Source organism: Peromyscus californicus, unplaced genomic scaffold, assembly GCF_007827085.1.
Source record: "Peromyscus californicus insignis strain IS unplaced genomic scaffold, ASM782708v3 Scaffold_21__1_contigs__length_65335640, whole genome shotgun sequence".
NCBI classification, from domain to species: Eukaryota; Metazoa; Chordata; class Mammalia; order Rodentia; family Cricetidae; genus Peromyscus; species Peromyscus californicus.
Window position 1 is genome coordinate 7,604,412 of NW_026294514.1, and position 27,797 is coordinate 7,632,208.

Consider the following 27,797-nt stretch of genomic DNA (forward strand, 5'->3'; position numbering starts at 1 on the left):
CAGTCAAACCTGCTAAAAAGTATTTTAAAAAAGTATTTTAGCTTAAAAAAAAAACACATTGAAATTAATATATTTAATTTAAGTTTTCCATTTTTTTAATCTTAAAATTTCTATTTTCCTTACCTTTGTATGTCTTCTAATGAATTCAACAGAAACAGGAACCATTCTGTCAAATAAGCCTTCTATAAACTCCTTCTGAATGATACTGACTGACGGTGGTAAAGTGTTTATCCAAGACGTCATCAATGGTTTCCAACCTAGCATGTGAGGCTCCATGTAAATCATGCCACACCGGGAAACCTGGAAGGACACGCATCACTTAGCATCAACGTATGCTTAAGAAGTTCCATTACCTACACAGCGTCAGTCTGCTCACATGACAGGTAAGGGGCAGTCAGCACTTGCGTGTTGATTTAGGGACATTTTCCCAAAGAGATGGGTGATCATAAACCAGTGGATACCTTTTCACACGTGGAGGTTGGGGGTCACATGACATATACCTGACCCCAGGCACCTACCTAGTCATAGATGCTCTTCTGTTTTGTGTATCTCCAGAACAAAGATCACTAATTCCTTTGCTAACCTTACCATTAATATCCTTTGGCCATAAGCAGCCCTGACACAATGGACTGACTGCAGGGAGCAGTTCTAAGAAGCGTCTTGTTGATCAGCAGATTCCCCACAATGATAGAAAACCTGCTACAGCTGATCACTGGAGCAGAATGAGGTGAGGTTAGGCAGGGAGTCCCGTGTCCAAGACCTGGCTTCCTGCTGGGCATTAAGATGACTTGGGACACCTGTTTCTTACAAACCTCATAGGGGCAAAGACTTAATTTTATATCATTTCACGATCTCAATTTTTGCATATGATTTCGAAAAATGATCCCAGATAACAGAGAAATATAACTGGATTATTAAATCTGCCAAGGTATGTGAGCAGATAGGCCTGCTCTTTCAGGATCACAAATCACTCTCAGAATGGAATGTACAAATACATTCAATCTAAAGTAAAAGCTACTAAGTAAAAAGAAACACTGATAAAAATTGTGTGATTCGCAGGCAGACGCTGAAGTTGAGTACTTACGGTGGCGGGAGAAGCCACTTCTAGATCCATTGGTTCAAAAATCAGATTCATCTGTGGCGACATCTGAATAATCTCCCCACTCATGAGACAGAGCTTCTTGTTATCATCCAGCACAGTGTTCATGTTCTCAATCCACACAGCATCAACTGGTCCATCAAAAATTAACCACTTTCTGTCTGGAGTCTGAATCCATGGATAAAGGACAAAATGTAATGAAGCAAACAGATCAATCCTATTATTTCAAAATTTAAAATTATAGCAGAGTTAATTTACCATGAAAACATAAAAAGTGCCCTTTAAATAAAGCATAAACACAGGTGTGCATGCACGCACGAATGCGCGCGTGACGCGCACGCGCGCGCGCGCGCACACACACGCATACACGAAGGAGCCTATATATGCCATGGACAAGACAAAACTATAATATCTTACCTTGATTAAATCTTTTCAATATTTCTGAGGCTAAATGTATGTGAAAGGCTTTAAAAATATTAGAGCTGAAAATACTATTGACAGGAAAAACAGAATGTTCATTCAAATATGCCTGTTCTTAGTGTTTTATAGATCGCTCTTATCATGAATTCTACTGAAAGTTTTTCATAATGTTAATGACTTCTACGCTACAGTTTTTTCTTCCTTCTATGAAATGGATTCACACACACACACACACACACACACACACACACACACACACACACACTACTCCTAGACTGAATTGTCTCATGATGCTATAGGACAGTGATTCTCAACCTTCCTAATGCTGCAACCCTTTAATCCAGTTCCTCACGTTGTGGTGACCTTCAATGATAAAATTATTTTCATTGCTACTTTGTAACTGTAATTTTCTACTGTTATGGATCATAATGTAAATATCTGTTTTCCTATGGTCTTAGGTGACCACTGTGAAAGTCTTCACCCCCCACCAAAGGGTTCATGACCCACAGGTTGAGAACCACAGGTATAGGATATTAAAATCAATATAACATTTACACAAAGATCAGTACATTAGTAATAATAAACATCAGTGACATTTGCATAATATGAAATCAGTTTAACAGCCTGACAAAAATATGAAAATATTTATACATTGTACAGAAAATAGTCAACCTTCTGAGTCTTATAATTCCATCTACTTGTGTATGCAAATGATGTTTGTCTTACCTTCAGCTAATGTGAGTGGAGGCTACAGTGGTGACAGATTCAAGTCCTTCTTAACACATTCTCAGTCCCCATTGTCAACCACAGGACAGTGGGCTGTCCCAGGGTCGAGCCATCCCATGGTCACTTTGAGGCTGGTGCTTGAGTCTCAAAACCCAGGAGGGTGGCAACGAAGGTGTATTTCTCTATCCCTGGGTGATCACTTGAGATAACTTTCCCTCATGCTCTGAGCTGCTGGTGCTGGTCAACTGTCACTTTGGGGACAGTGCTATGTAAACGCGACCTGAGCCTCACAGTCTGAAGGACTTCCTTTTCACCCCACCCTACTGTTTTTGAGTAAACTACTGAGCGTCATTGAGATTTGGTGTTTATGGGTGTAATGTAAGCTATGTACCTGCATACCTCATGGGCATTTCCATGTAAATGATGTGTCTACTTACACGGTCTGGAAGCTTTGTGTTAAGTTACTCTGGGCATGAGCACATGCACGTTGACAAGAGAGGACCCAAAAGGCCACTTCCACTTCTGTCTGTTTTACTTATGCCTTGTGATGACTTATCCTGAAAGTGATTATCAAAGCTTGATGCTGGGCAAGATCTCCGCCCTGAGTATCTGCCCTTATGTTACCCACTGCCATGGCCTTTCAGTAAAAGCGATGGTGAGTTATACTCAAGTGTTATGGTCCTTTGAGTCTTTAAGAAGTAGAGAACATCAAATTTAGGGTATACGGTAGCCAAGATAAAGAAAGCATTTATAAAATAAGGACTTTGACTAAAAAAAAAAAATGAAGTCCCTAGTGTAATCTGTTTCTGTATCAGCTTAAGTAACTGACTCCCATAAAACCACATCTACAAGAACCTGCTGAAGCTCTGTGGTCAATCCTCACTTGTTGAACTCTGGACTCTGCTTTTGCATGTGACAGACAATGACCCCACAGAACAAGGCCCGTAAGGGATGCCAGCCTTTCAATGTCTCTTCTGTCTCCTGCTTTCCACAGTGTAGCCCCTTCGCTTCCAAGCACGCTGCATGGAAAGTGCTGGAACATTGGACATTGGACATGTTCTCCAAGCACTGAGGTATGCCTAATCACAAGTTGTTATGACAATGGCAGCAGCCCAGAGTGCAGAAAGAAATGATGCCACCCAAGAGGCCGAGGGCCACGTCACTCAGACCATCTACTTTTCTACCTTCCACGAGGTCTGATGGGGCACTTCCGGGTCAGAGGTGCCCAGGGACATGGTCTCTGTTGTTCTTGCATGTGCTACCATGGTTCCCCGCAGCATCTGGTAACATGCTTTCAATAAATATCTTAATATATAAATGTTTGCTTGAAATAACTGGGAAAAAACAGACAGTGGCCACAAGACATACCATAAGCTTTTAAAAATCTGCATGTGAGAATGTGGGCTCTTACCGAGGAAGCCGCGAACGCTCTAAAGCTGACAGCGAGGACCCCGTCAGACCACTCGTGGGACACTAAATCAAATTGTCCATACAGCTGGCCCATGGTGACAGACTTAGGATTTAAAACAGTTATTTGAACCTTGTTTTCTTCCATTAGTCCCTTAATGAAGGAGAAAAACCAACATTATTTATATTGAAGGATACCGTCTTTCTTCGTAGAGAACATGATTGTGTATAAAAAATATCTTAAGGAGCCTACAAAGAAGTTGCCAGAAATACAGAATGAATTTAACAAGCTTCCAAAGCACAAGGTTGCTGTGTGAAAAGCACTCATCTCCATTTTCTCCATAATGCCAGTGAACAACTGAGAAGTCAAGTGTTGAAGGTTGTTTATAACAGTATTTTAAAGTAACAGAACACATATGCTGTGGATATTGCTCTGTATAAATAAAATGCTGATTGGCCAGTAGCCAGGCAGGAAGTATAGGTGGGATAAGCAGAGAAGAGAATTCTGGGAACAGGAAGGCTGAGTCAGGAGTCATCAGCCAGACACAGAGGAAGTAAGACGTGAAGGCAGAACTGAGAAAAGGTACCAAGCCACATGACTAAACATAAACAAGAATTATGGGTTAATTTAAGTGTAAGAGCTAGTCAATCAATAGTTAGCCTGAGCTAATGGCCGAGCAGTTTGATTAATATAAGCTTCTGAGTGATTATTTTATAAGTGGTTGCGGGGTCTGTGGGGCTGGGCAGGACTGGAGAAAACTTCAGCTACACACAGAGGGGTAAATTAGTAAATGATGTTCATTCTTATACATCTGAAATTACAGAAAAAGAATTGGAAATGTTTTTGGTGAAGGTCCACACAGTAAACGATGTAGGCTTTGGGGGTTCATGTTCTATTTTCAGTTTTTTAAAAATTGCAGAAACTGTATACACCATTCTGAGTCCATTGGCATCACAAAAATAGACTTTGGCTGGATTTGGCCTGTGGGCTGTAATCTGCTGACCCTTGTTACAAAATGTTCTCCGAGAGAAAATAAAGAGATGTAATGATAGAGACTTCCCATGGAGTCAAAAACTTAATATTAGTAAACTGCCCATTTTGGCCAGAACCCTTGGCTCTATGGCATTATTATAAGACATGTTGGCACCCTTGGGGCATATAAGCCTTGTTTTTAAATTAAGAGAATTAATTTTTAGAGCAGTCTCAAATTTACAGAAAATTGAGTAGAAAGTACAGAGCTTCCCGAATCCTTCCTCTGCCTCTCTGAGGATGCCTTCCCTGACGCTGTTAACCATCACACACTGGTGTGGCGGCACAGGGCTTCACTGATGATTGTTCGGAGATGTACTGTTACTAACATTTACATATGTATGCATACATGTGTATACATGTAACATATAGATAAGTGAGGGGTGACTTAGTGTTTAACTTTGGGGGTTTTACTCATACGTCTGTCATTATAGCATTGTATAGAATAATTTAATCTCCTTAAAAATCCCCTGTGCTGAACCTACTCTTAGTCATTTGTTTTATATACAACAGCATAGCAAGTCCAACTCTTTCCAATACCACCCGAGCTACGGAGAGACACAAACTAATACATCAAAGAGCAGATGTGTAAATGATCACCTTAAATAACAAGACAAAGCTCAGCTCAAGGGCTCTGCTCTCTTCCCTAGGCCAGGAAGAGCTTGGCAGCAAAACCTCCTCAGTGGAGAAGGACGGGGAAACTGTACTCTTTGAATCAGGATGACATTGCTGCCCCTGAAGACAGGTTTTATTCCAAGGGCCAGTAAGGAGTTGTAGGTTGAGTATGGTATCTGAAGAAACAGTGATGTCACTCATTTCCAGAGAACAAATGAACCATTTGGACTTCACAGGAGACCAGACAACACGCTCATCCTTCACCCCATCACTCTTTCAGCACTGTGGTACCTTCTCTCAGAGACTTTTGTGTGTGTGTGTGGCAAAACCAATTAGATGGCAAAACACAAAAGCCAAACACAGGAAAGGGAGATGAGAAGGCAAGCCGGGGAGTTAAAACAAGAGGACAAGAAAAAGGAGGAAGAGAAGGAATGTCGTGAGAAGAGAAACAGAGGCAGAAGAAAGTAGCGGCGGAGTCAATTACGACACTAAATGTAGGTCACCTTAAATTCCCCTCTAAAATAGGAGTGGACATGGGCTCCCACCCCTGACGAAGAAGCTGCTGTAATTGACACAAGCCTGACAACGGCTTGTCACTGGGTATGCGAACCACACTCTAGAGCAAGCTCCTTGCCCAGGAGTAGTTGGCCAACACAAAGTGAATTCCATGTTGGTTTGTTTTTGTTTTGTTTTTACTGTTTTGTCTTGTGGGCTTTTTTGTTTCATTTTGGCTTTTTTTTTTTTTGTATTACATCTTTCTCATTTGTTTTGATTTTCATTTTGGGTTTCTTTTTTTTTTTTTGAGACAGGGTTGGGTTTCTTTTTTTTTTGAGAGAGAGAAAGAACATGAAGTTGGGTGGGTAGGAAAATGCAGAAGAGTTGGGAAAAGTTGGGGAAGGGAAAAACACGATCAAAATATATTTTATAAAAATTGTAAATAAAAAGTTTACATGTAAAGGTCCTCAGCCTGCAGAAATGGGAAGTGAAGCTGTGTATGATTTTAAAAGGTCAGTCACAGTGATACGAAGGGTACAGCTGAAGTTTCGGGCAAACGGGCACTCAGGGAGAACACAGGGGTGGTTTGAGTGAAATGAGACAAAGCGAACCCAAGGTAAACAAGACGAGTAAATGTGTTCATAGTCACTGAAAGAGAGACTCCACAGTGGAGATGATCAGAAGAGGGGGATCAGGAGAGAGCCCAGCTAGGCTCCACACTGAACTGTGGGGTAAAAGCTACCCAGAATTCAGAGGGTGTCAGGAGAAGAGCAGCACTTGCTTCAGAAGTCCAGAGTCCTGTTTGTTTAGCAAATCAAAGTAGGTCACAGTGTGACACACATAACACTTTTAAATAATTGGGGCTGTAGACATAGCTCAGGGTACTTGCTATCCCTGCAGAGGGCTGAGGTTTGGTGACCAGTTCCCATGTCTAATGGCTTACAAGTACCTGTAAATCCAGCCCCAGGAAATCAGCCACCCTCCTTTTACCTCTAAGGGGACCCACACACACACACGCACATACACACACATACACATAAATAAATAATAAAATACAACTTGAAAAATCTGAGTACCACTTATGCACACACATGCCTGGAAACTTAATTTCACTGACACCTCATAACACAAGCTTACATTATAACTTCCCAGAAAAATAAAAATGTTCTCCTAAAAGTATTAAAAGAAAACTTCAATTTCCTCTGCATTTTCTTTCTCTTTCTTTTTTTTCCCACAACAACAACAACAACAACAACAACAACAACAAAATGCACTGCCTTTAACTAAAAAAGAAGAAATTAACGTCTCAAAGACAAATTTGTGGCATCCTGGTCATGTTGGATTTGCTGCTTGCTTCATTTTGTCCTTCTAATAATTTTGTCATCTCTGACTCATTTTCTCTTCTTGGCGATTTTACACTGTCCCATGGAAAGTGTATTTAAAACAGCCCTGTATTCACTCTAGCACAAAGCTTATAAACTTATAAACAAGTCAATGCTTTAATGGTGCGTGTACCTTTTCGCAAATGTCACCTAATGCTCCAGCTAGGACACGATAAGCACTGGTTTTCCCTCCGAAGGGTTCCCCAACAATCATGAAGCCATGGCGCACGATCATCATCTCGTAGATCTGGAGGATCTTCTCAGAGAAGAATTTGGTCATTTGCAAATTCATGGCCAGGCAGTTGTCTTTGATGGCCGCCAGCAGGTCATTGTAATCTGGCTTTGGTAATTTCACCCCGGGAAACAAATCCGAAGTAATTCCCTGATAAGGGGTGGGAATTTTACATCGCATATGTTTATACCCAAAAGATATAAACAAATGGTTTTATATTAGCCAATGTATACATTTGCATTTAATAGAAATGGGAATAGAGCTATTGTAATCGTTTGAGTCTTTGTTTTCTGGTAGAAAATTTATAGCCTGAAGTTTCACGAACTAATTTAAAAATTGGAAGTCTGAAATGCTGTGGTTATTGAAATTATGAACTTATGAACAAATATGTCACCAGAACAGAACCAGGAGCCCATGACTTGACCGACTCACACATAAGCAACAGATACTCAGAGACCCAAACCAAAGGTAAGTCTCTAGCACTCTCATTCCACACTTCCTGCTTCAGAGCTGGAAGAGAGTCAATGTGTTTTTAGGGCACCACTTTAGCAACCTTAGGAAGCTAACACAATCATACAATGTGCATTTGGCAAGAATTGTGATTCCACGTGTAGTGCTTGTGAATACATAAAGCTAATTACAAAGTCTGAGGAACAACCTTTATAGGCTGGTTAGCCTATTTTATAAGCTTCATCACAACTTACGTGAGAAATGACTTTTTCTTTTTTTTACTCTGAAGGTAAAAGTGAAATTTCAGAGGTACTTAATGTGAAAGCACATGCTTGAGTTATACTTTAAAATCTGAGCTACCAATTTAATCACTCCCTCATCTGATCCGGTCAGTTCCCTGGGGGCAGAGGAGAAAAACTAGCTGTGGGGAGACAGATGAAAGGCGCAGCCTGGCTGGCTGGAGGCCGGCCTCAGGCACACGCCGCTGCTGCAGACACAAGTTGTCTGAAATGGGCTGATGACAGCGCTTGCTCCCGTTTGCTGAGGAACACGAAACGTAAGTGGGAAGAACTTTACTTGTGTGTCAGACTGGCCTGAAATTTGCCATGTGGCCCAGGCTGGCATCACACACGTGATAATCCTGCCAGCAGTACTCGGTCTGGGCTGGGGACGTACTTCAGTGTAGACATGTGCTTGATGCAAGTGAGACCCTGATTTGATCATTTGATCCCCAATACACTCTCTCTCTCTCTCTCTCTCTCTCTCTCTCTCTCTCTCTCTCTCTCTCTCTCTCTCTCTCTCTCTCACACACACACACACACACACACACACACACACACAGAGTATGTCATGGTAAATGATATAAATGATAAATGATAAATAATTAAAAGATAGTGAAATGTAACAGTTTGTAAATAAAGACACTGTTCACATCACAGCATCCAAGTACTCTGAGCATACCCCTGAAAGAAGCAGACAACTCGGAAACATTAGTTACCAGTGCTTTACAACCAAGACCAATAAATACCCTGCATTCCCTGTCAAGTAAAGACTCCACATCCCCATCCGTCCGCTTGCCACTCTGAGAGGTCTGCGGACATCTGGTGAATGTGTGTGGGGGCGGGGGTCCTGTAGTACATGAGGCTCTCTTAGGCATGAAATTGTCCTGACTGGAAATGTCAAGCATCCTCCACTCGAGAGAGTGCTTTCTAGACATTTGCTTCACAGGAGCACTGCCAGATGTGAACACATCTGGTGACACACGCTCCCTCCTTCTGGTAGGAAATGCAGCTTTTGTTCCTGCAAAATCTGTTCCATGTTCCAGCACCAAGGGGACGGGTGGAAAACTCTAGGGGAGCGTTTGAAATCTCCCCCTGTTGGTTTGTGCCGTTAAGATATGTGCGCTGCCAAGCCTAAGTACTAGAGAGAGTTCCTTTCAAAGTGATGAACCATGGTTGCTATGGGAGCAACACACGGAAGTTCCTCTTCTCTTCCTCCCATGACAGCCACGGTGTCTTTAACCTTTACGTGCTGGAAGCTAGCAACCGCGGTGATTCCAAACCACACAACCACCGCTCAGAAGGAGCCGGTGCTCCTACAAATTCTCATAGTAGACAAAGAGAATGAATGACACAAGGTTGATCATAGAAACTGTTATGCTAATTCTTCTTCCTCCTAGTTACTCAGAATCTAATCTTAAAATAAGATTTTCAAATTTGGTTCTTGTGTGAAATCATCCTGAATAAACAATTTCATAAAAGTCCCTGCATTCTTCTAAGGAAATTTAATTCTTATTTTATCAAGTGCTAAGGATTCAGTGGTGTGCTAGCCAAACTACTTTTCGACATAGAGAATATTTTATAACTTTTGTCTGTTCATTATTACTGTGCAGTAAAAAAACGTAAAAAATACTAAGTTGCTAAAAGTATCAGCATCAACAACCCCAGGGAAACACACTTCAAATAAAAGCAGGGCTGGTGCTCGTTCCTCTGAACACGCCCCTGCTCTTCACAGTTGCGGGTCCTGTAGCGAGCCTTGCAGACACGGGTGCTGACCGCACGTGTGTAAGAGAGCTGGTAACGGAAATAAGAACTGATCTTACCTCAAAGAGTGGCAGATCATGGGACAAAAACTTCGGCAGATTTACATCAATAATAGATCTAAGCAGCAAAATTTCTTCATTTTCATTCGGGTATTTCAGCTGAAAGAAAATACAGTGATGAGGATTCCTGTCACAGATACCTTTTTGTGTCTATACATACACAAATGCCCACCAACTATGAACAGTCTAAACGAAACACTGCTCACGTGTTCCTTAGAGAAACTGATGTTTATACTCATTGACTCTCCAATCCTATGAACATAGGCAGAACTGACGGCATTTCCATGGATATGCTGATATAGAATTAGTGATAGGAATTCAATACATTGAGAACTGTCCGTGCCTGTTTATTGGATAGCACTTCCTTATTCAAGACCCCGAGTGGGTTAGTTTTGTGAAAATCGGAATGAGGAATATTGTGAGCGGAGTAGATGAGCAGAGTAGCACGGTGCCTGTTGGCTACCTACTGGCTGCCTGTTTACATGCCATGTAGCTATCAAGCTCCACAGAGGAGGTGGAGAGGGCTGCTAACCCAGTCGAGTAGAGAGTACATATGGAAACCTAAACTCTAAATGTCTGTTGCATGCTCAATATTGACCACAACTCTGAGGGGACTTGGAACTTGTTGCTTATGCCTATATTAGGATTCACATAATTAGTGGCCCCAAGATCTAACATTAGAATTATTTCTCCTAAAATTAATACTTACTCAACATCTAATTCACAAGTTCCCCTACCATTATGGTTTTTGTTTCCTAGAATTCTCTCTTGTTTTCCAAAAAAATTCTACCAGAGAGAGAGAGAGAGAGAGAGAGAGAGAGAGAGAGAGAGAGAGAGAGAGAGAGAGAGAGAGAGAGAGAGAGAGAACACGAGAACACAAGCCTTTTCTTTATTAAGGGGCCCCAGGTGCCTGGCTGGCTGTCAGTACCCGCCTCTGGCCCTCCAGAACCTCCCAGAAGTCAAAGTTAGCCCTGCTCATCTGGACTTTATTTTTGATCAATGTAACAAAAAATGAATTTTGAAGTGTCAGAATCCATTTTTATTATTTGAGAGGTTATTATTTTGAAGCAAATGCTTAAATTGTCTCTTGGTATAACAGAAACAAACTTGAAAATATTCAACCAAACCATTCAACAATTCTAAATTAGCTTGTGACAAAGAGTGATAGGATTCATTTTCAGGATTCATTTGCAGCCTAACTTTTATAGCTCAATTTCAGTCAAGATTCCAGCACCAACCTGCACTGGGACAATGTATTATCTCTCCCATTATCTGGCCACAAAGTAATCCTGACAAGCCAGGGTAGTACAAATTGTTGCTTCTAGGCACTTGCGTTTATTGCAAAACATCAATGGCTTGAAGTTATGTTAGGCTAATATGAAATAGAATATAGCCACTATGTATCAGCGTTCTTGATAGCATTATGATAGAGGATAAAAATGCAAACCATTGTTGTGTTAATCATGTGGGATGCATTTTAAAATTTGTATCTTCTACAAATTGTGAATGTAAACATTTTGTAAACTCCAAGGTCACATTTTTGGGGTTTGCTTTTAACAATAACTTATCTTGCCTTCATAAAGAACTAATATGTAGCTCTATTTCGTGGTTCTATTTCCAGAGAGAAGCCAGCCATGTCCTGAATTATGTGTTGTTTTCATGTATTTACTTAGGATTTTAAAATGTAAACATTTTATTACTATTATCACTAGCCCACAGTGATTACAAATGGCAACTACATAAGTGACAATGCTTAGGCTATATATACATGTGTATGTACTAATTTATACATTATTCCCTTAACACTGGCACATGTTATATAAAGAGAAAGCTTTCAAAACATGTCTTGACAGCAAGCGACTGTGTTCTTTGGCTATCATTAACTCCATATATTTAAACTCAAACCTATGAACAGTTTTATAAAACATTATAAAATTTTATGTTCATTGTCATTTAAGCATTTTTTTTTTCAGCTAATTGGAGAATCCAGTCAGACACTGGAACTCTTGTGAAGACATTCGGTTCTAAGATTTATGAGCAGAAATGTAATGAGTCAGAGGTACTTGGGTCTACCTTCAGATTGCCAGCGGCTGTGAGCACAGACTTCACGGCTCGCATCCCGTAGTCGTAGTGGTGTTGAGAAGACAACTGCTCTGAGCACAAGCGGTATGTAGCCACAATTTTGATGGACAGGGGCCGAGCAGTGACAAAGCCACAGGAGTACAGGACGATCTCCGCGATCATGGCGTAGTCAGGGACCATCATGGCCACTGTCCGGAAGAGAGCCTAGGGTACATGAGAAAGTTCTTTCAGAGGGCGTAAAAAGGCAATCCCGCTCTTGTTTAATAAAGTGCTATGGTTTTTATTGCTTTTCTACAGTAATTTCATACTTACTAATAATGTTTGTTATTTAATATATATATCACAATATTCCAGTCATATAGACAAAGTAATTATATTCAGTTTCCATTAAGACATATATAATAAACATACCATTAACTTTAGATAAACTGCTCTTTCTAAATGTCCAGAATCAGTTTTTCTATGCTCCTTGTGGAAAGCAACATGTTACGGGGAAAAAGAACATCAGACCGCCAGGGTGCAAGCAAATCGGGCCTCTCACCCAGGCTGATGACAAAGATCTGCTGTTGGAGCCTGACTAGGGCTCCAGTTAACTCAAACCTGGAGGTGTTCAGCTGCCCAACAAGACCGTGTTAAGTAAAGGAGACACTCTGAGATAGTCAGAGTGTCCCTGTATCTGAGCGTTGAATCTGTGGAAACCTGACCAGTCCTTCTGCAAACACACTAACGCAAAGAACACTGAAAAGCCAAGGATGTGACTAGTAAAAAATCAATAATTTTGCAAATTATAGAGACCATTTATAATCATAATTTTAAATACTATAGAACAACTAAATGTCATATGATGGTAAGAAAATATAAAATTATATCGATTTTAAGAAATAAATGTGAAATGTATGTCTAGAATATTAGTTCACTAATACTATGTTCATGAATATTAGTGCATCAGGGTTCACTTTAACAAATTCTGATTAAAACATTGCTCTCTTCCACATATACACAATGTAAAAAACATAGCTTGAGCAAGTGACTTTGGATCTAGACCACTATATTCCAAGGAAAAAAATTATTAAAGAACATTGCTCTTCCTATGGTACCTCTTCAACTACTTTTTTGAATTAATGAGAAACAGAGAGAGAGAGAGAGAGAGAGAGAGAGAGAGAGAGAGAGAGAGAGAAAGCCTGTCTAAGCAAGAGCTATGTAGTATGGCTTTATAATAGTACAAATTAGAACCAACTTGGAGTCCGCACCCAGTGCCTTGTGTGTGTGCTCTAACAGCCACCGTACTTCCCAGCTTCCCGCCCCCTCTCACACTCGCAGCAGGGTGACAGGGACAACAGTTAGAGCTTCCAAACCAGCATGGTGGTGTTCCAATGGTTGGAACCCCTCCTCTAAAGACAATCGGCATTGGAATTATTCACAACAGCATTTTTGATGGGTCAGTGAGGTTTCTCAGTAGGTAAAGATTCATGCCACATAAGCCTGACCCCTGAGTTTGGTCCCAGACCCCATAACAGAAGAAGAGAATTAACTACTGGAAGTTGTTTTCTCACCTTTGACACATGTGCTGTGGTACTCCAGCACCCATACTTGTGCATGCACACACACACACACACACACACACACACACACACACACACACACACACACACACACGGCATAAATTGGAAAGTATTTGCTTGCCCAAGCAAGTGATTCTCAAACGTTGTGTGCCACGCTGAGTTTGATTTCGGATGTGTCAGTAACTTTCTGAGCACTGTAGTAAATCTGATGAAAAGTGGGCGCTTTGAAACCAATGTAAATTAGATTGAACTTAACCAATGGCAGGCCTTCCTTCTCGAGTACCAAAAACGAGAAACAGGGCAGGGTTGAGGTGAAGATCCCGGTAACACGCCAATGTTAATATGTCCACAATAAATAGTCAACATGGATGTGAGCACAATCCTCCGTGTTTATTTCAGCAGAAATACTTGACTGAGGTAAGTCCCTACAAGATCTACTCCATTTGTAGAAGGTGCTGTAAGGAGAGTTATATGCCTCAAGTATGCTCCAGAGGCCTGCAGATCGACTCAACTAAAAACAAACAAACTCTCCAGCAATAACGTTTTACCATTTCTAAGGACCTAGAAAGGCATGTCACAAACATGTTGTTGTATTCAAAGAACAAGCTCCGTGTTAGCTGAGTGTAATGGAATTTTTTTCCTCAGATGCTACAAGGGAATCTCATCCTATACACTCTCTGGAAGGCTGTGTGTGGGTCAAGCTATTGGCTTTGCGCTGCCAGCAGATCTGGAATATGCCCATTTGAACACTATTCTGAAACAATCTTGAGTTAATTCTTTAGAGTAGTTCCAATGTATAGCTCCTCTGAAGTGGTATGTATTGAAGAAATACAGGTTTTATCCAGATATAACCGAATGCTACAATGGGATTCTTTCCACACAAAATAATGCTTATCAGTTATCACAATGTATGAAAGCTATAGTGTATGCCAATTTACAAAGGAAGTATGCACAACCACTGAACCTTCTCACTTACTAGGAGACCATAATGTATTGGGGGAGTCAGGACTTGGGTGTGTGTGAGAATATTCCCTTCCATGGGAGCTGTTGTTAAATGAGTCCCACAACGTTCCACACTGTCCCCAAGTACAACGAGCAGTTGGGAGGGATTCCTGAATTTGGAGGAATATAGACTGGTGCCTGACTCATGCCGGAGAAAACCAAAGTGGCCTATGGTCACAGGCTCAATGTCGAGAGTTTGCTGTGATAGAGCATACTGCACGTGATAAAACAAAGAAGCCGGGGGCTGGAGAGATGGCTCAGCGGTTAAGAGCACTGGCTGCTCTTCCAGAGGTCCTGAGTTCAATTCCCAGCAACCACATGGTGGCTCACAACCATCCGTAATGAGATCCAGTGCCCTCTTCTGGCCTACAGGCAAACACGCATAATAAACAAACAAGAAGCCAACAGCCCCACTGCTCCAGGCAGACTGAGAGCTCACCAACTGTGACGCTTATATGGAGCTGACCATCGGCAACCCCAGAGGAAGAGTGACCCAGGAGAGGAGTACCCAAGGAACCAACAGACACGGACTTGTGAAGGTTCACGACGGAGCCCGTGGCCATTTCTGAACTCTGTGTGTGATCAGTGGTTCTCTGTTAGTTCAGACACTGAATTATCTTGTCACGTAGGAAAGTGGCAGCTTTGGAAAACACTCCAGAGAGAGTAAACAGCATGCAGAAAGGCACGGGGCATTCAGAGGCTAACAAGGCCCCTGTGACAGATAGGGGAATGGCCATAAACTTGCTTTATTTTGTAGACAAAAAAGAGCCCAGGAGTCTTAAAGATTTACTTTTACGTTTTAATTATATGGATGTGTGTGCCTGTGTCTAAGTTTATGCATATGGAAGTGATTGTATGGAGCCTCTGGCTCATCCCTGCATGGTCCGGGAAGCTCCATACCCCCGTCCCCCTCCCCCCTCTCTCCAAACTCACCTGCTCAGAAAGGCTCTGAATGAAGGAAAGGCGCCAAAAGCCCAGTTCCGCATTCTTGGTAACTATTCCAACTTTGTCCCCTGGTGCCACCAGCTGCCCAAGTCCCCACCTAAGTGTTCGGCTTTTGACCATACTTGGGCACAAACCCAGCTTGTGGGGGACACGTCATCACCCCTCGCCTGCAATCTATAGAACTTTCCTACCCTGGCTCAGGTGTGCAACGACTCTGGCCTCGTTCCCTGAGACCGGTGAACCCGCCCGGGGGGTTGTTTTGCTCAATATACCCATCATTATACTTTTTCAGTTCTGCTTGATCTGGCTTACTGTGTCAGCAGAGAAACCTATTATGGGGAGGGGGGGCGGTGCAGAAAACCTGTTAGTGAGTGCATGTGCCTGCTGGGTCCAGGAGAAAGCACTGGGCCTCCTGGAGCTGTAGGTATAAGCTACTCAGTGAGAGTGTTAGGAAACACACTCTCGGTCCTCTGTAATAGCAGGATGTGCTCTTAAGCCCTCAGCCACCTCTGCAGCCCCCCAGGAGCTTTTAAATCTGGAATTACAGGGTTGAATTTCTTTTGATAGAAGGCAGTGGTAGTGTAGCGATGGCAGTGTCCAGGTCAGAAGGTGTTAGTACCAAAGGAGCTGTCACAACAGCACACCCAACAGAGGCGTGAAGACGGCTGGGAAGAAGACGGGCCAACGGGCGGGTGCACCAAATCCAAAGAAACTGCAAGATCCATCGCCACAGAAGAGCATTAGAGGAAGATGCAGAGGGTTCCAGGATGATAGTGAGGACTTGCAAAGACGCTTTCTGGGACCCAGCACGCCCGCCCTCCCTCCCTCCTTCCCTCCCTCCCTCCCTCCCTCCCTCCCTCCCTCCCTCCTTTTCTTTCATTTTCTCTTTCTTTTTTTTCTTTTAAGAATTCAAAGCTCATTTCAGACTTGTTAGGAATTCCTTTTGTGTCTTTCCAGACAAGGTCTCAGGTAGTAGCCAAGTTGACCTTGAATTCCTAATCCCCCCCTGCCACTACCTCCCAAAAGCTGGATTACAGGCTCAGGACACCACACCCAGCTAAGAATTTCCATATATATTTGCAAACAGGTTTCTATAGCAACTCCAACCACAAAGACGGCGCAGAGGGAGGAACAGAAGCTGTCACAACGCCAGGGAGCTGACAGGGGCTTTTTAGCTTAGTGCAGAAAGAAAACAACGCAACACCCAGGAACCGCTGGGCAAGTATCTGCCTATTGCTTCAACACACACACCATGGGACAGTCTACGTCAGCACGTTCAACCAATCATGTCTGCCAGCTTTTTAGGACCAGCTACTCACAGAATCTTGCCTTCCTCCTTTCATGACTATTTATGCATCGGGTTGATCCCACTGAATAAAAGGATAATAACAGAACAGCTGGAGAGAGCTTTCCAGAACAAAGTTCAAAGAGAAGCCTCAAAGAGCTTCTTAGATAAAGGGTTTGCCACTTCCTTCCTTTAAAATTTATTATATTTACATATTGGGAGGGTATGCATGCTATAGCCTGCATGTGGAGGTCAGAGTTCAGCTGGAGGGAGTCAGTCTTCTGTCCTCCATGCAGGTCTCGGGCTCAGGTTCTCCGGCTTGGAGGCAGGAGCCTTTGCCCACTGCACAATCTCTCCGGCCCTCACTTCTCACTTCTCCTTAAATCATTCCTTCCTTCACTAAGGCAAAGTGCTAAATCGTCTGATCTAGGACATCAAGGGCACAGAGTAGAAATACAAAAACATTTGGTGGCAACTGGAATTTCGTGGGGAGCTGTTGTTCCCCACACGTGACCAGTGGAGGCACACAGGATTTAGTCCGCAGACTTGGTTTGGGTCTACAATTATTAATGGACTATTCTCCAACATACATTGTTCTTTATGCACAATCCATAAACACACAACTCACCTGGAAGTATATAAGAAGAAGCACAAGTATGTGGAGAAAACAAGATATTTTACTAATAATTGAAAAGTTACTTTTTCAAAGTAAAAGCTTTGTTCTAGGCAGCTAGGACACTGTTTTGTCCCTTACAAATAAAAACAAAACAAACAAAAAACCAAGTGCTATATATTTATAGGAACTGAGAATCGATATGGGAGGTCGACTGCTTCACACTGTGTTGAAGGCGACTCAGCTGAGGGATGTCTTCTCATAGAGAGAAGCCTTAAGCAAGAGCAGCCTGTAGTGGCCACGTTTACAAGACAAGAATTAAAAGTGGCCTAAATGGCCGCAGTGTGACATCTCAGTAAACTTAGTTACAGTCTGAATCACGTTTATAAAGATGGGAAAATGTTCATCATGAATTTAAATTAACTTAAAAAAAACCCACCACCTATCCACAATTGTTGGATTTAAACACTTTAAAAATGCATATCAAACTGGAAAGACGTATTAAGAGTTATCAGGTATTTTTCTGTCTTTTTTCATTTGCTATAATCATTACTGTTTTAAAACTATAAAATTTTGGAGGTATACCTGTTCTCCATATTTATTTTGTAAAAATATTTTAAGCTTTAAACAATATCTGTCAGAATAATTTCCCAAAATGGTGTTCCTAAAAGCAGAGTTTTTAAAAAGACAATTCTAGAATCACATCTCCTCTTCTTTTGCATTCACAAATTGTGAAAAAGAAACAGATGTCATAACTACACCCTTCATACCTTCAGATTATCTGGCAGCTCTGAGCGCCCGGCATACCCGGGGTTCATCGTTATAAAGACAGCGCACGTGGGGTCAAGCTTCAGCTCCGTTCCTTCAAACACCAGCAGTTCGGTACCTGCATTAATACCTGTGGGCAATCACAAGTTCAATGACTGAGCGGGGCCATGGATGCAGGCAGCTCCAGCCATTCCCTGCCCCCTCCTCCCCCTTCCCCACCCCACCCCATGTTTTGTCCATCTTCACAGGCTGCAGAGACAGACTAGCTCATTACCTCTTTGGATAGTAAGGATTTGTTGAGCGACCACAGAAAGTACTTCCAAATCAATTCTGTTAAACTCATCAAAGCACGCCCAAGCTCCGCAAGATAACAGTCCCTGGGAGGAAAGAATAATAAAATTTTTTCATCTTTATCTGATTGAATATTACATTGAAATGATGTGTTTTCACCTGATCTTTTCAGGGATTTAATATCCTATCAAGGAAATTGCTTATTCACCTTTATCTTTAAAGACAGCTCATTTTTTCATTACCAATTCATTATTCTAGGTGGATAAAGAGTTTGATCAACTGGAAAACTTTCCCATTTATTGACTTTACTCTAGGTATATCTTTAGGCAGTTAGAGGTGCTCCTGAAATTTACAGGCCTTTGCTTTTTATTTACAAGTTGATTTTATTTGCTATTTTTAAAGAATGGTTTGTAATAACCCTCTATGGAGCATGAGTTCTGTCTCCAGATAGATTGCTTTGTAATTGGAATATCCAAATAGCCAACTAACATTCAAGGCCCAATTTACAATCCTAAGAACGGATTGCCTCACAAATATGTGTTGTCTAGTCATAAAGAACAAAACGGGAATAAGAATGAGCAATTATGCTTAAACTCAGGTTTAAAATTTAAAAACATAAAAACTAAGTTTTTCTTGAGGGCCAATTTTGTAGATTGCGTGTGCGTGTATGCATGTGTGCGCATGCATGTGTGTGTGTGTGTGTGTGTGTGTGTGTGTGCGCGCGTGCGTGCGTGTGTGTGTGTGTGTGTGTGTGTGTGTGTGTGTGTGTGTGCATGTTTGCCTGTGTATGCATTTCACTGTGTATCTGGAATGTGCCGAGAGTGACCCTTGGTACTTTCAAGATATTTTAAGTGCAGGGCAACCGAGCCTATTCTACGTGCGATGCTAAGTCCTTTGCATAAAGCCACAGAGACACTAATACTGACACTGGGTGTACACACTTATGTCACTCTCCTGAGTCACGCTGGATTGAACATAAACTCCATGCAGATCAAAGATAGGCAACTCTTCAGAGAAGACACTACCCATGACTTTGATCTCCGATGAGTACAAGGTTTAGTTATTACAGAAAACAGGCTGTTTAATATCATATATGCAAGCATGCAAATTGTGATAATTTTTTGAATTTTTTTTTTTACTTATTTAATGTATATGGGTGCTTGGTCTGCATGCCAGCTGCATACCAGAAGAGGGTATCCACCCGATGCCGGTATATCGTGAGCTGCCATGTGGGTGCTGAGATTTGAACTCAGGACTCCTGGAAGAACAACCAGTGCTCTTAACCACTGAGCCATCTCTCCAGCCCCTGTGATGGTAACTTTAAAAACGATGATTGAATGATTATGAGGTTCTTAATAGTAAGAACTATACCTTTATTTGTACCCCCGCTGTTCAGCATGAACTTAACACCAAAGATGTATCCACACAATCAACTAGCATTTATCAATAAGCAAATTTAGTTCTATTGAAATATATCAATCTGAATAAAAAATGAAGACTATTACAATAAAGAAGCTGGGAACTGCTTGCAACACATTGGAATGCACTCTTTATTCGAACTGCATCTAGGATATTCTAACCTTGCAACTTAGTTCTTAGTCACGACAGCAAGTTTATATGACTATATAGAAGAAGAATTATTGTCATTCTGATGTTTCCCTATCACTTTATTTCTTATTGTTTTGACTTCCTTAAAAAAAATCTTACTCTGTTTTAGAATCACAAAGGCAAAGTCTTATATAATACCAACACTGTAAAAAATGACCAGGGCATTTCCTTCAGGAAAACAGTTTACTGTATTGGGTAAGAACAATACATTTTTGTTAGTTTAATTTTTGAAATTGTTAATTTTGCTGAAGAAAAAAATTAAAAGTAAGTAATACGGAATAGTTAAAATATATCTGGAAAAATAAAAGGAAGTAAATGCAAAGAGCCCACAACCCCAAAGCACAACTCTGCTCAAGGCTCCACCTAGCATTTTAAGGATACAGCCTCCAGAAACAAGCTGCTCAACTGGTTTCCAAACAAGCACTTTACATCCTTGATTCTCCTTCTTACCATCTTACAGGCCTCTAGAATGGGACAGCTTTAGATAGATAAAGCATGGTAGTCAGGGAGGCATGGGAATCAGCCAGGGACTGAGTATTTGGGGTCTGGGAAGACGGCTCGGTTGGTAAAATGCTTGACACACAATCACGGCAATGTGAATTCAATATCCAGCACACACACACACACACACACACACACACACACACACACACACACACACACACACACACAAAAGGCTTGGCAGAGTGATACATGCTTGTGACCACAGTACAGGGGAGGCAGAGCCAGGTAGATCCCTGGGAATCACTGGCTAGCCAGACTAACCTATTTGGCAAGCTCTAAGCCAGTGAGAAACCCTGTCTCAAAACAAAGTGGAGTGCAGTTGAGAAGGATACCAGCATCAACTTCCTGACCTCCTCACACACAGCACACACGTGCATGCACACTGATAAACACACACAGGCACAATCATGAACACAAATGCACATTACTAAAAAATAAAACAAGATTTTTGTTTAGATTTTACATTTTTTCCACTGGGGGAAAAAAATCTAAGATGCACCCATAACAATCAATTAGTGAATCCTGAAACTATTGATAATACAACACAAAGATTAAAGAAATGTTTGGAATTCTACACCACAGCCTACGCAGTGAGTGGTTCTCAATATATTTAAAGATCCCACTTAAAGTTTATTTGCTTTTTTAAAGAATGAGTTGGATGTAATAACCTTCTCTGCAAACACGACTTCTGTCGCCAGAGAGGCTGCTTTGTGGTCAGGGTACACAAATAGCCAGCTAGCATTTGTAAGTCAAAAGACCCAATGAGGAACAGTCAGGAAATGACCAGCACAGCAGGGACTGGAGGGAGGCAGAGCGCATGTCCTTGGGACTTGCTGAAACTGTGTTATAATTTTTACCTTTACAAGGCATAGTTAAGCGTTTGCTTGCATTTGTGTCTCTTTTTAACCCCTTTTCATCTCTGATCAGCTACCCTTACTGCAAAGAAATGAGGAGTCGGCTCTAACCTTAAAGAATTTTCCTAAAGCCAAGTAATCCAGCCCGTCGGAGCAGTTGAAGACAACACATTGTTTGGCTACAGCTTTTGCTAAATCCTTGGTTGTTTCTGTCTTCCCAGTGCCAGCCGGACCTTCGGGCGCTCCTCCAAGGTGCAAGTGAAGTGCTCCAAATAAGGTCCTGGAGTAAGAGAAATGGACAGAATCGTGAACACATGGAAAAAACCAAGAGTTAATTCTAACTGCCAGCTCCTCCTTAATAATTCCTTCCTGCTAACCTCAGAAAATCTCTGACGGTACATTAGTTTGTTATTACTTTTACTTCTAAAAGTAGATAAATGATAGGTGTGTGTGTGTGTGTGTGTGTGTGTGTGTGTGTGTGTGTGTGTATGATAGATGGGTGGGTGGGTGGGTAGGTAGGTGATGGATGGACAGATGGATGGGCAGGCAGACAAAACGCACATGCATATATACTTATATACATATATACATGACAATATACATTAGAACAAATGTACTTCTGGAATTCAATCCCGGCTTCTGGTCAATGTGGAGAATCCAGCTGACTCTATGAAACCCAACCTTATTAGAAAAGTATGGAAAAGTCACATGAAGAAAATAATTTTAAAATCCACAGCCATCACTTAAAGAATAAAAGATGTCACCAATGAGGGAATTCAAGGATGGAGACATGATTACGGGCAAATCTGCAGAGATACGTATTATCTGGGCAGATACAAATAAACACAAGTGCACTTTGGCAGCACAGATATGAAATCATCAGACTTGGGGAAGAAGAGGAAGTGGGATGGAGTCACCTCTTTGCACCTGTTATGGAAGCTTGAAATGCTGCTTCATCTCTTATAGGAACCACAACCTCTCCAGCACCCACTGAAGTGCCTAGGTCAAGCAGAGAGAGGACAAGGGAGCTTACAAGCTCCATGGAGGTCTGGCAACAAGCCTACAGGGCTCCTCATGGAGAGGGTGGGTCAGCTTTTCATTTCTCATTGCATACGAGGCGAAACTAAGAAAGAAATTATTTCCTGAACCTGAGAAAACCCTAAAGCCTTCTTCAGAGGCAAGTTTGAAACTGTGGCTGTGGCTGCAACTGACATCATCAAAGGCAGCATGGGAAGCAACCCTTACCTAAGCATGCTCATAGTGAAAACGGGGAAGTGGGGGGCGTTGTTGAGTAAGACACAAAGCAGCATCAGTAGATGACCGGGGACCTGAGAGTTTCATTACACACACAGCAGCCTGGCTTGGCCTCTTTGGTTACTAGTGGTCACAGCAATCTCTGTTTCTCCTCTTCCTTTCTCTCTCTCCTCCTTCCTCTGTCCTCCCTCTGTCCCCTCTGTCCCCTCTCTCCCCTCCCTCTCTCCTCTTTCCCCTCTCTCTCCCCCTCTCTCTCCCGCCTCCCCCTCTCCCCTCTTCCCTGTCCTCTTCCCTCTCCACTGTCCCCTCTCCTCTCTCTCTCTCTCTCTCTCTCTCTCTCTCTCTCTCTCTCTCTCTCTCTCTCTCTCTCTCTCTCTCTTTCTCCTAGGCAGACAGGCCAATTTAAAAGAGACAACTTGAAATTCTACAACAAAAATATACCCAATAAACTTTTGAAAACTCAGTAATAGGTTAAATATTAGAATAAACATAAGGAAAGAAAATTATGTGTTAGTAAATAAGAGAGAATTACCCAAAGAGTTACAAGATCAAAAATAAGAAAAGTTAAAGGTCACCAAGTAAAGAAGCGAGAAAATGGCGAAGCGGCGCAATTTAAATGCCAATGGCCAAGAACATTCCAGAACAGAAGAAAGACATGAACAGAAAAAACATCCTTAGAAACCATGAAAAATTAAATAACTTCTAGTAACATTATATCAACAGTGAAAAGAAAAATCTTTAAAAAAACTAATAGAGATAAAGAGAATGATTAAAATAATATTTAATTTTAGTGAATGTTATTAAAATAAGTGAATTAAAAATCAAAATTAAGGCTCAGGGGATATAAAACACACAGTGCGATTATTTTAATGAGTCCAAATGGTTTGCTAATCATATTAAATATAAGTGAATTAAACTTGCTGGTGAAGCAATGCAGAGGGCCTTTTCCTTTCCATGCTATCAACCCACTTACCTTGTAACATAAGGAGTCCATCCAGACCCTCCTTAGCACTTCTCAAGGGACTCGCCCGTGACCTCTGTCCCCCTTTGGGTAACACGCCAACGTCACCTAATGTTTCTCTCTAGACTCTCACTCAGCACACTATTGCAGTTGCTTTCTAACCTAGCTTCCCCATCTGATGGCAAAATATTTGGGCCACACAATCTGTCTTTTTCATTTTCTGAAGCTGAAAACAATAGCATGTTTTAATTTATCCTATGTTCTTCCAAGGTTATCATTACTAGATAATGAAATGGTATATTACATTGTTTTCTAGTCATATTCATTTTGATATAAAAAAAGGAAAAGGCATATATACACCATCTTTGCTCTGTGCTACCAGAGTATATACTTTGTATCTTGAATGAGTAGATGAAACTTATGACTTCCCTCACAGATACATGGTGGTGTGTGGATATATGTTGACTCTAAAGGGAATCCTATACTGTAACCTCTATAAATGCTTCCGGTGGATATGGCATTCCATCATAAGCAACAACCTTCATGCCAGTAATGTAGTTTCTTCCAGTGAGTGTGCCTGCCCAGGCACCAGGCCACTAGCGCAAAACAAATGGCGGTATTTCTGCACTTTTCTTGAACTTAATCCTGGACAAATCTCCGTACTTTATTTCATGTTCTATAAACTACACACTCCTCATGGAGTTATATGAAGACCCTGATATTAACACTATCTTCTACCCAAAAGCCATCATCATAATTCATAATCAAATATATGAGAAGTCATAATGTTCCTCCAAAAGTATTCACAATTCTGAGTATTCTCTAAGAGTCTACTTTAAAACTGCAGTTCAGTATCTTTTATTTTAATGCCTCCTGTAAGCCAGAAAATGTGGCAGTGTTGGAGACAAGGGAAAAAATAGCATATGGTCCTTACCCACGAAAGGGTCCAATAAAGAACATAAAATGTAGCAAGCACACCTCAAACCATTGTAATGAACAGTGAGACAGAGGAAGAAACCAGGTGTGACAGGGGATGCCACTGGGAAGTTGCACATATGAATTAACCATGATTATGATCGCACGCACAAGACCTGTGTAGGAAACTCAAGGCAGATAAAATCTCAGCATGGAGAGAGGAGGTGGCATGAGGTCCCACCTCTGGACAAGGAGCTGTAGGTAAGTGGTGGCTGTCAAGAGAGGGAGGGAGATCTGGTTTTTGTTACTTTGTTTTGTTTTGTTTTGTTTTAAGGATATTACCCCTGGTAAGTTAAACATGTTCCAGGGGATGTCAACATACCCAGGAGCACATGGGCTGCACGAATTGGGCTCAATAGATTAAAAAAAATAATTAAGAGTTCACAAAGTTGGGTAGGTATGAAATGGTGTGAGGGTGGGTCTCAGAAAAGAAGGGGGAAGGGAATGAATAGAATAAAAATATAATGGATGTTTATTGTCATCTTCTTAGATGTACAATCTGTTGGTCTAAGCTAATTTAATACATAAGATGGTTAATCTGCACCTGGAATAAAATGTAAATATTTCTTTTTTTTTTTTTTTTTTTTTTTGGTTTTTCGAGACAGGGTTTCTCTGTGTAGCTTTGCGCCTTTTCCTGGAACTCACTTGGTAGCCCAGGCTGGCCTCGAACTCACAGAGATCCGCCTGGCTCTGCCTCCCGAGTGCTGGGATTAAAGGCGTGCGCCACCACCGCCCGGCTAAATATTTCTTAAGTACCTACGATCTATCAAAGGGGGCGCCAAGCAGATGTGTGCATCGTGAACAATTGCAGGAGAAAGGTCCAGATGTGGTTTTTAGGGCATAAGCAGTTAAAGGCTGGAAATGAACAGTCTGCTACCATGGAATATAGAAACGGAACTCTAGAAAAATTAGTATTCAGGGGAAGGAAAAAATAATAGACTTCAAATGGTCCAAAAAGAAGCCGGAGAGTTTGAGGCAGAAAGGAGCAAAGGGGGGACAGGAAGTTCTAACCACAGATATGCCTAAGAACACCCTGGTTCCCAGAAACGAAAACAGAAACCAGCAGAACTGAGAAAATGAAATTGAGAGGAGGCTTAAGAGGTAGGAAGAACACCACAGGGTAGATTTATGGAATGCAAGGTGAAAGTAACTAGGTGCCTTTAACTCAGTCACTGGGCTAGGGGGCAGGTAGGGATGGTGGGGCTTACCTGTAGCAGCGGTCTGTAAGTGGGGTTATGACCAGTCTAGGGGAGTTGCCCAGGTATTCATAGCCGTATCGCAAACCGGCATTGATCATCTTTGTTTCTAAGTGATTTTCCTAGGAGCAATCAGATCAAATGGAGTTGGTCAGAAAGCAACATTTCAAACTATGAATTCACGAGCTCTTTTAATAAGAACAACCACAACGCAGACTTTTTTAGAATTACCTTTCAGGCACTAGTTCACTCACTAGAAGAATTCAACTGCTGGTTCTCTGGATGAATAACAGAAGTCAATGGTTTCCATGTTTTTTATAGAATATTTTAAAACATGTCCCCTTTCTTTCATGTATTTCCTTATTATTCTTCAATATGGAGTTATGACCACTATCATAATTTTATAGCTGAGGAGCCCAATTACAGAGATAAGTACCTTGTCTACATTCTGATAAGGGAGTATCTGCTTCTGAAACAGGGATTCATCACCCATGCTCCTACCACCAGATATTGGGACCCTGAAATGGCTTAGACAGTGCTGGTTCCTAACTGTGTCCTCCTGCCCATACTTCCTAAGACTTACATGGAACCCTGTGAATTGCTGAGCCCCCATCTCCCACACTCAGCAGGCCACCTTAACTATCCCTGGCCCTCCTTCCATCCCAGTCATGATAAGCAGCATCATCCACCCAAACAGCCTGAAAAATTCCTTCCTTATGATTCATGTTTCTGGTTTCTTTAATGACTAAACCAGACCAGAAGACTGGCCTGTACCTCACTTAGATACATCAGGAATCTAAATACACAATTTTAAGCTGACTAACCCCAACATTTTGTAAATAACAAGCATAATAATGCATTGAAAAGTACCCAATTTCTGCTCATTTTGTAGCCTTTACACGGACATGTATGTTAATAATACATGTATAATAATACATTTGAATATAAATATAGGCATGTAAATGTAACTATTGATGGTGATAGGTGTAGTTACTGGCTACCTTAATTTTCAACCTGGAAAAACATGTAGAGAAAGTCATTAGCTAAACATCCTGTATTACTGACCCGATTACCCTTCTGATCAAGCAAGCATGAATTTAAAAGTTATGAGCTGAAATTGCTGTATGAGACCACTTACTTGCCAGTAATACCTAAGCTGACTCAACCATTCAAAGTCCGTGTCGTCACTGATTTTCTTCCTGACGAGGTTCGCGAGGACATCTCTAGCATGGACATCCAGCACCACCAGGGCTCCCAGGGTGACACGGTTCTGCTTAGACAGTTTGCCACGGACCAGAGTGACAATGTCATCGATTTGGTTGTTACAGGTATTCAAGTATTCCTCCAGGGCCTGAAAAAAATAAGGTACTATTTCCCAATGTGATCAGAATCAGTGTGAACAAAAACAGTTTTTTTTATATATTTATGCATATAGATGTGATGGTCTCATCTGTAGATACATAAGAGATATCCTCTGCATTTTTATCATAATTTCCATGCAATTGAAAACTAATCTATTTTCTCTCCTGCAAAGGAATTAAGATAATAAACCCATTCTGGCAGACACAGTGGGCAAATGTGGCCCATGTCAGCCTCATACTTCTCTACCCTTCTTCTATTCTCTGTGCTTATGTATGGTTATGTCAATCTTATTGCCCCATCTTTATGGGACATGAAGGAGAGGGAGAGGCCCAGTCAGAGCCAACCATAGCTCTTCCTAGGCGCTCAACAAACTACTTTTCCCTAGTGTAGATGGACTTTTCTTTCCCACCCACCAGTTCCCAAATAACCAACATGGAGACTAAATATTAATTATAAATGCTCAGCCAATAACTCGGGCTTATTACTAACTAGCTCTTACAACTTAAATTAACCCATGTCTACTAATCTACATTCTGCCATGTGGCATTACGTCTCTTTCATCTTGCTCCTCCTGTTTC

General features: G+C 41.5%; 1 protein-coding gene across 1 annotated transcript in view; it reads right to left on the reverse strand.

Annotated features, from left to right (window-relative positions):
* Dnah7 (dynein axonemal heavy chain 7) overlaps positions 1–27,797 on the reverse strand; it is a 260,952-nt gene that overhangs the window by 133,725 nt on the left and 99,430 nt on the right. Inside the window, exons 23-33 of the mRNA XM_052749441.1 lie at positions 26,996–27,208; positions 25,870–25,979; positions 21,583–21,751; positions 18,489–18,591; positions 18,217–18,344; positions 12,031–12,243; positions 9,958–10,056; positions 7,308–7,556; positions 3,657–3,806; positions 1,085–1,267; positions 124–300 (exon numbers count right to left, since the gene is read on the reverse strand). Coding sequence (XP_052605401.1) covers positions 124–300; positions 1,085–1,267; positions 3,657–3,806; positions 7,308–7,556; positions 9,958–10,056; positions 12,031–12,243; positions 18,217–18,344; positions 18,489–18,591; positions 21,583–21,751; positions 25,870–25,979; positions 26,996–27,208 — 1,794 coding nt within the window. The remainder of the gene's footprint in view (positions 1–123; positions 301–1,084; positions 1,268–3,656; positions 3,807–7,307; positions 7,557–9,957; positions 10,057–12,030; positions 12,244–18,216; positions 18,345–18,488; positions 18,592–21,582; positions 21,752–25,869; positions 25,980–26,995; positions 27,209–27,797) is intronic.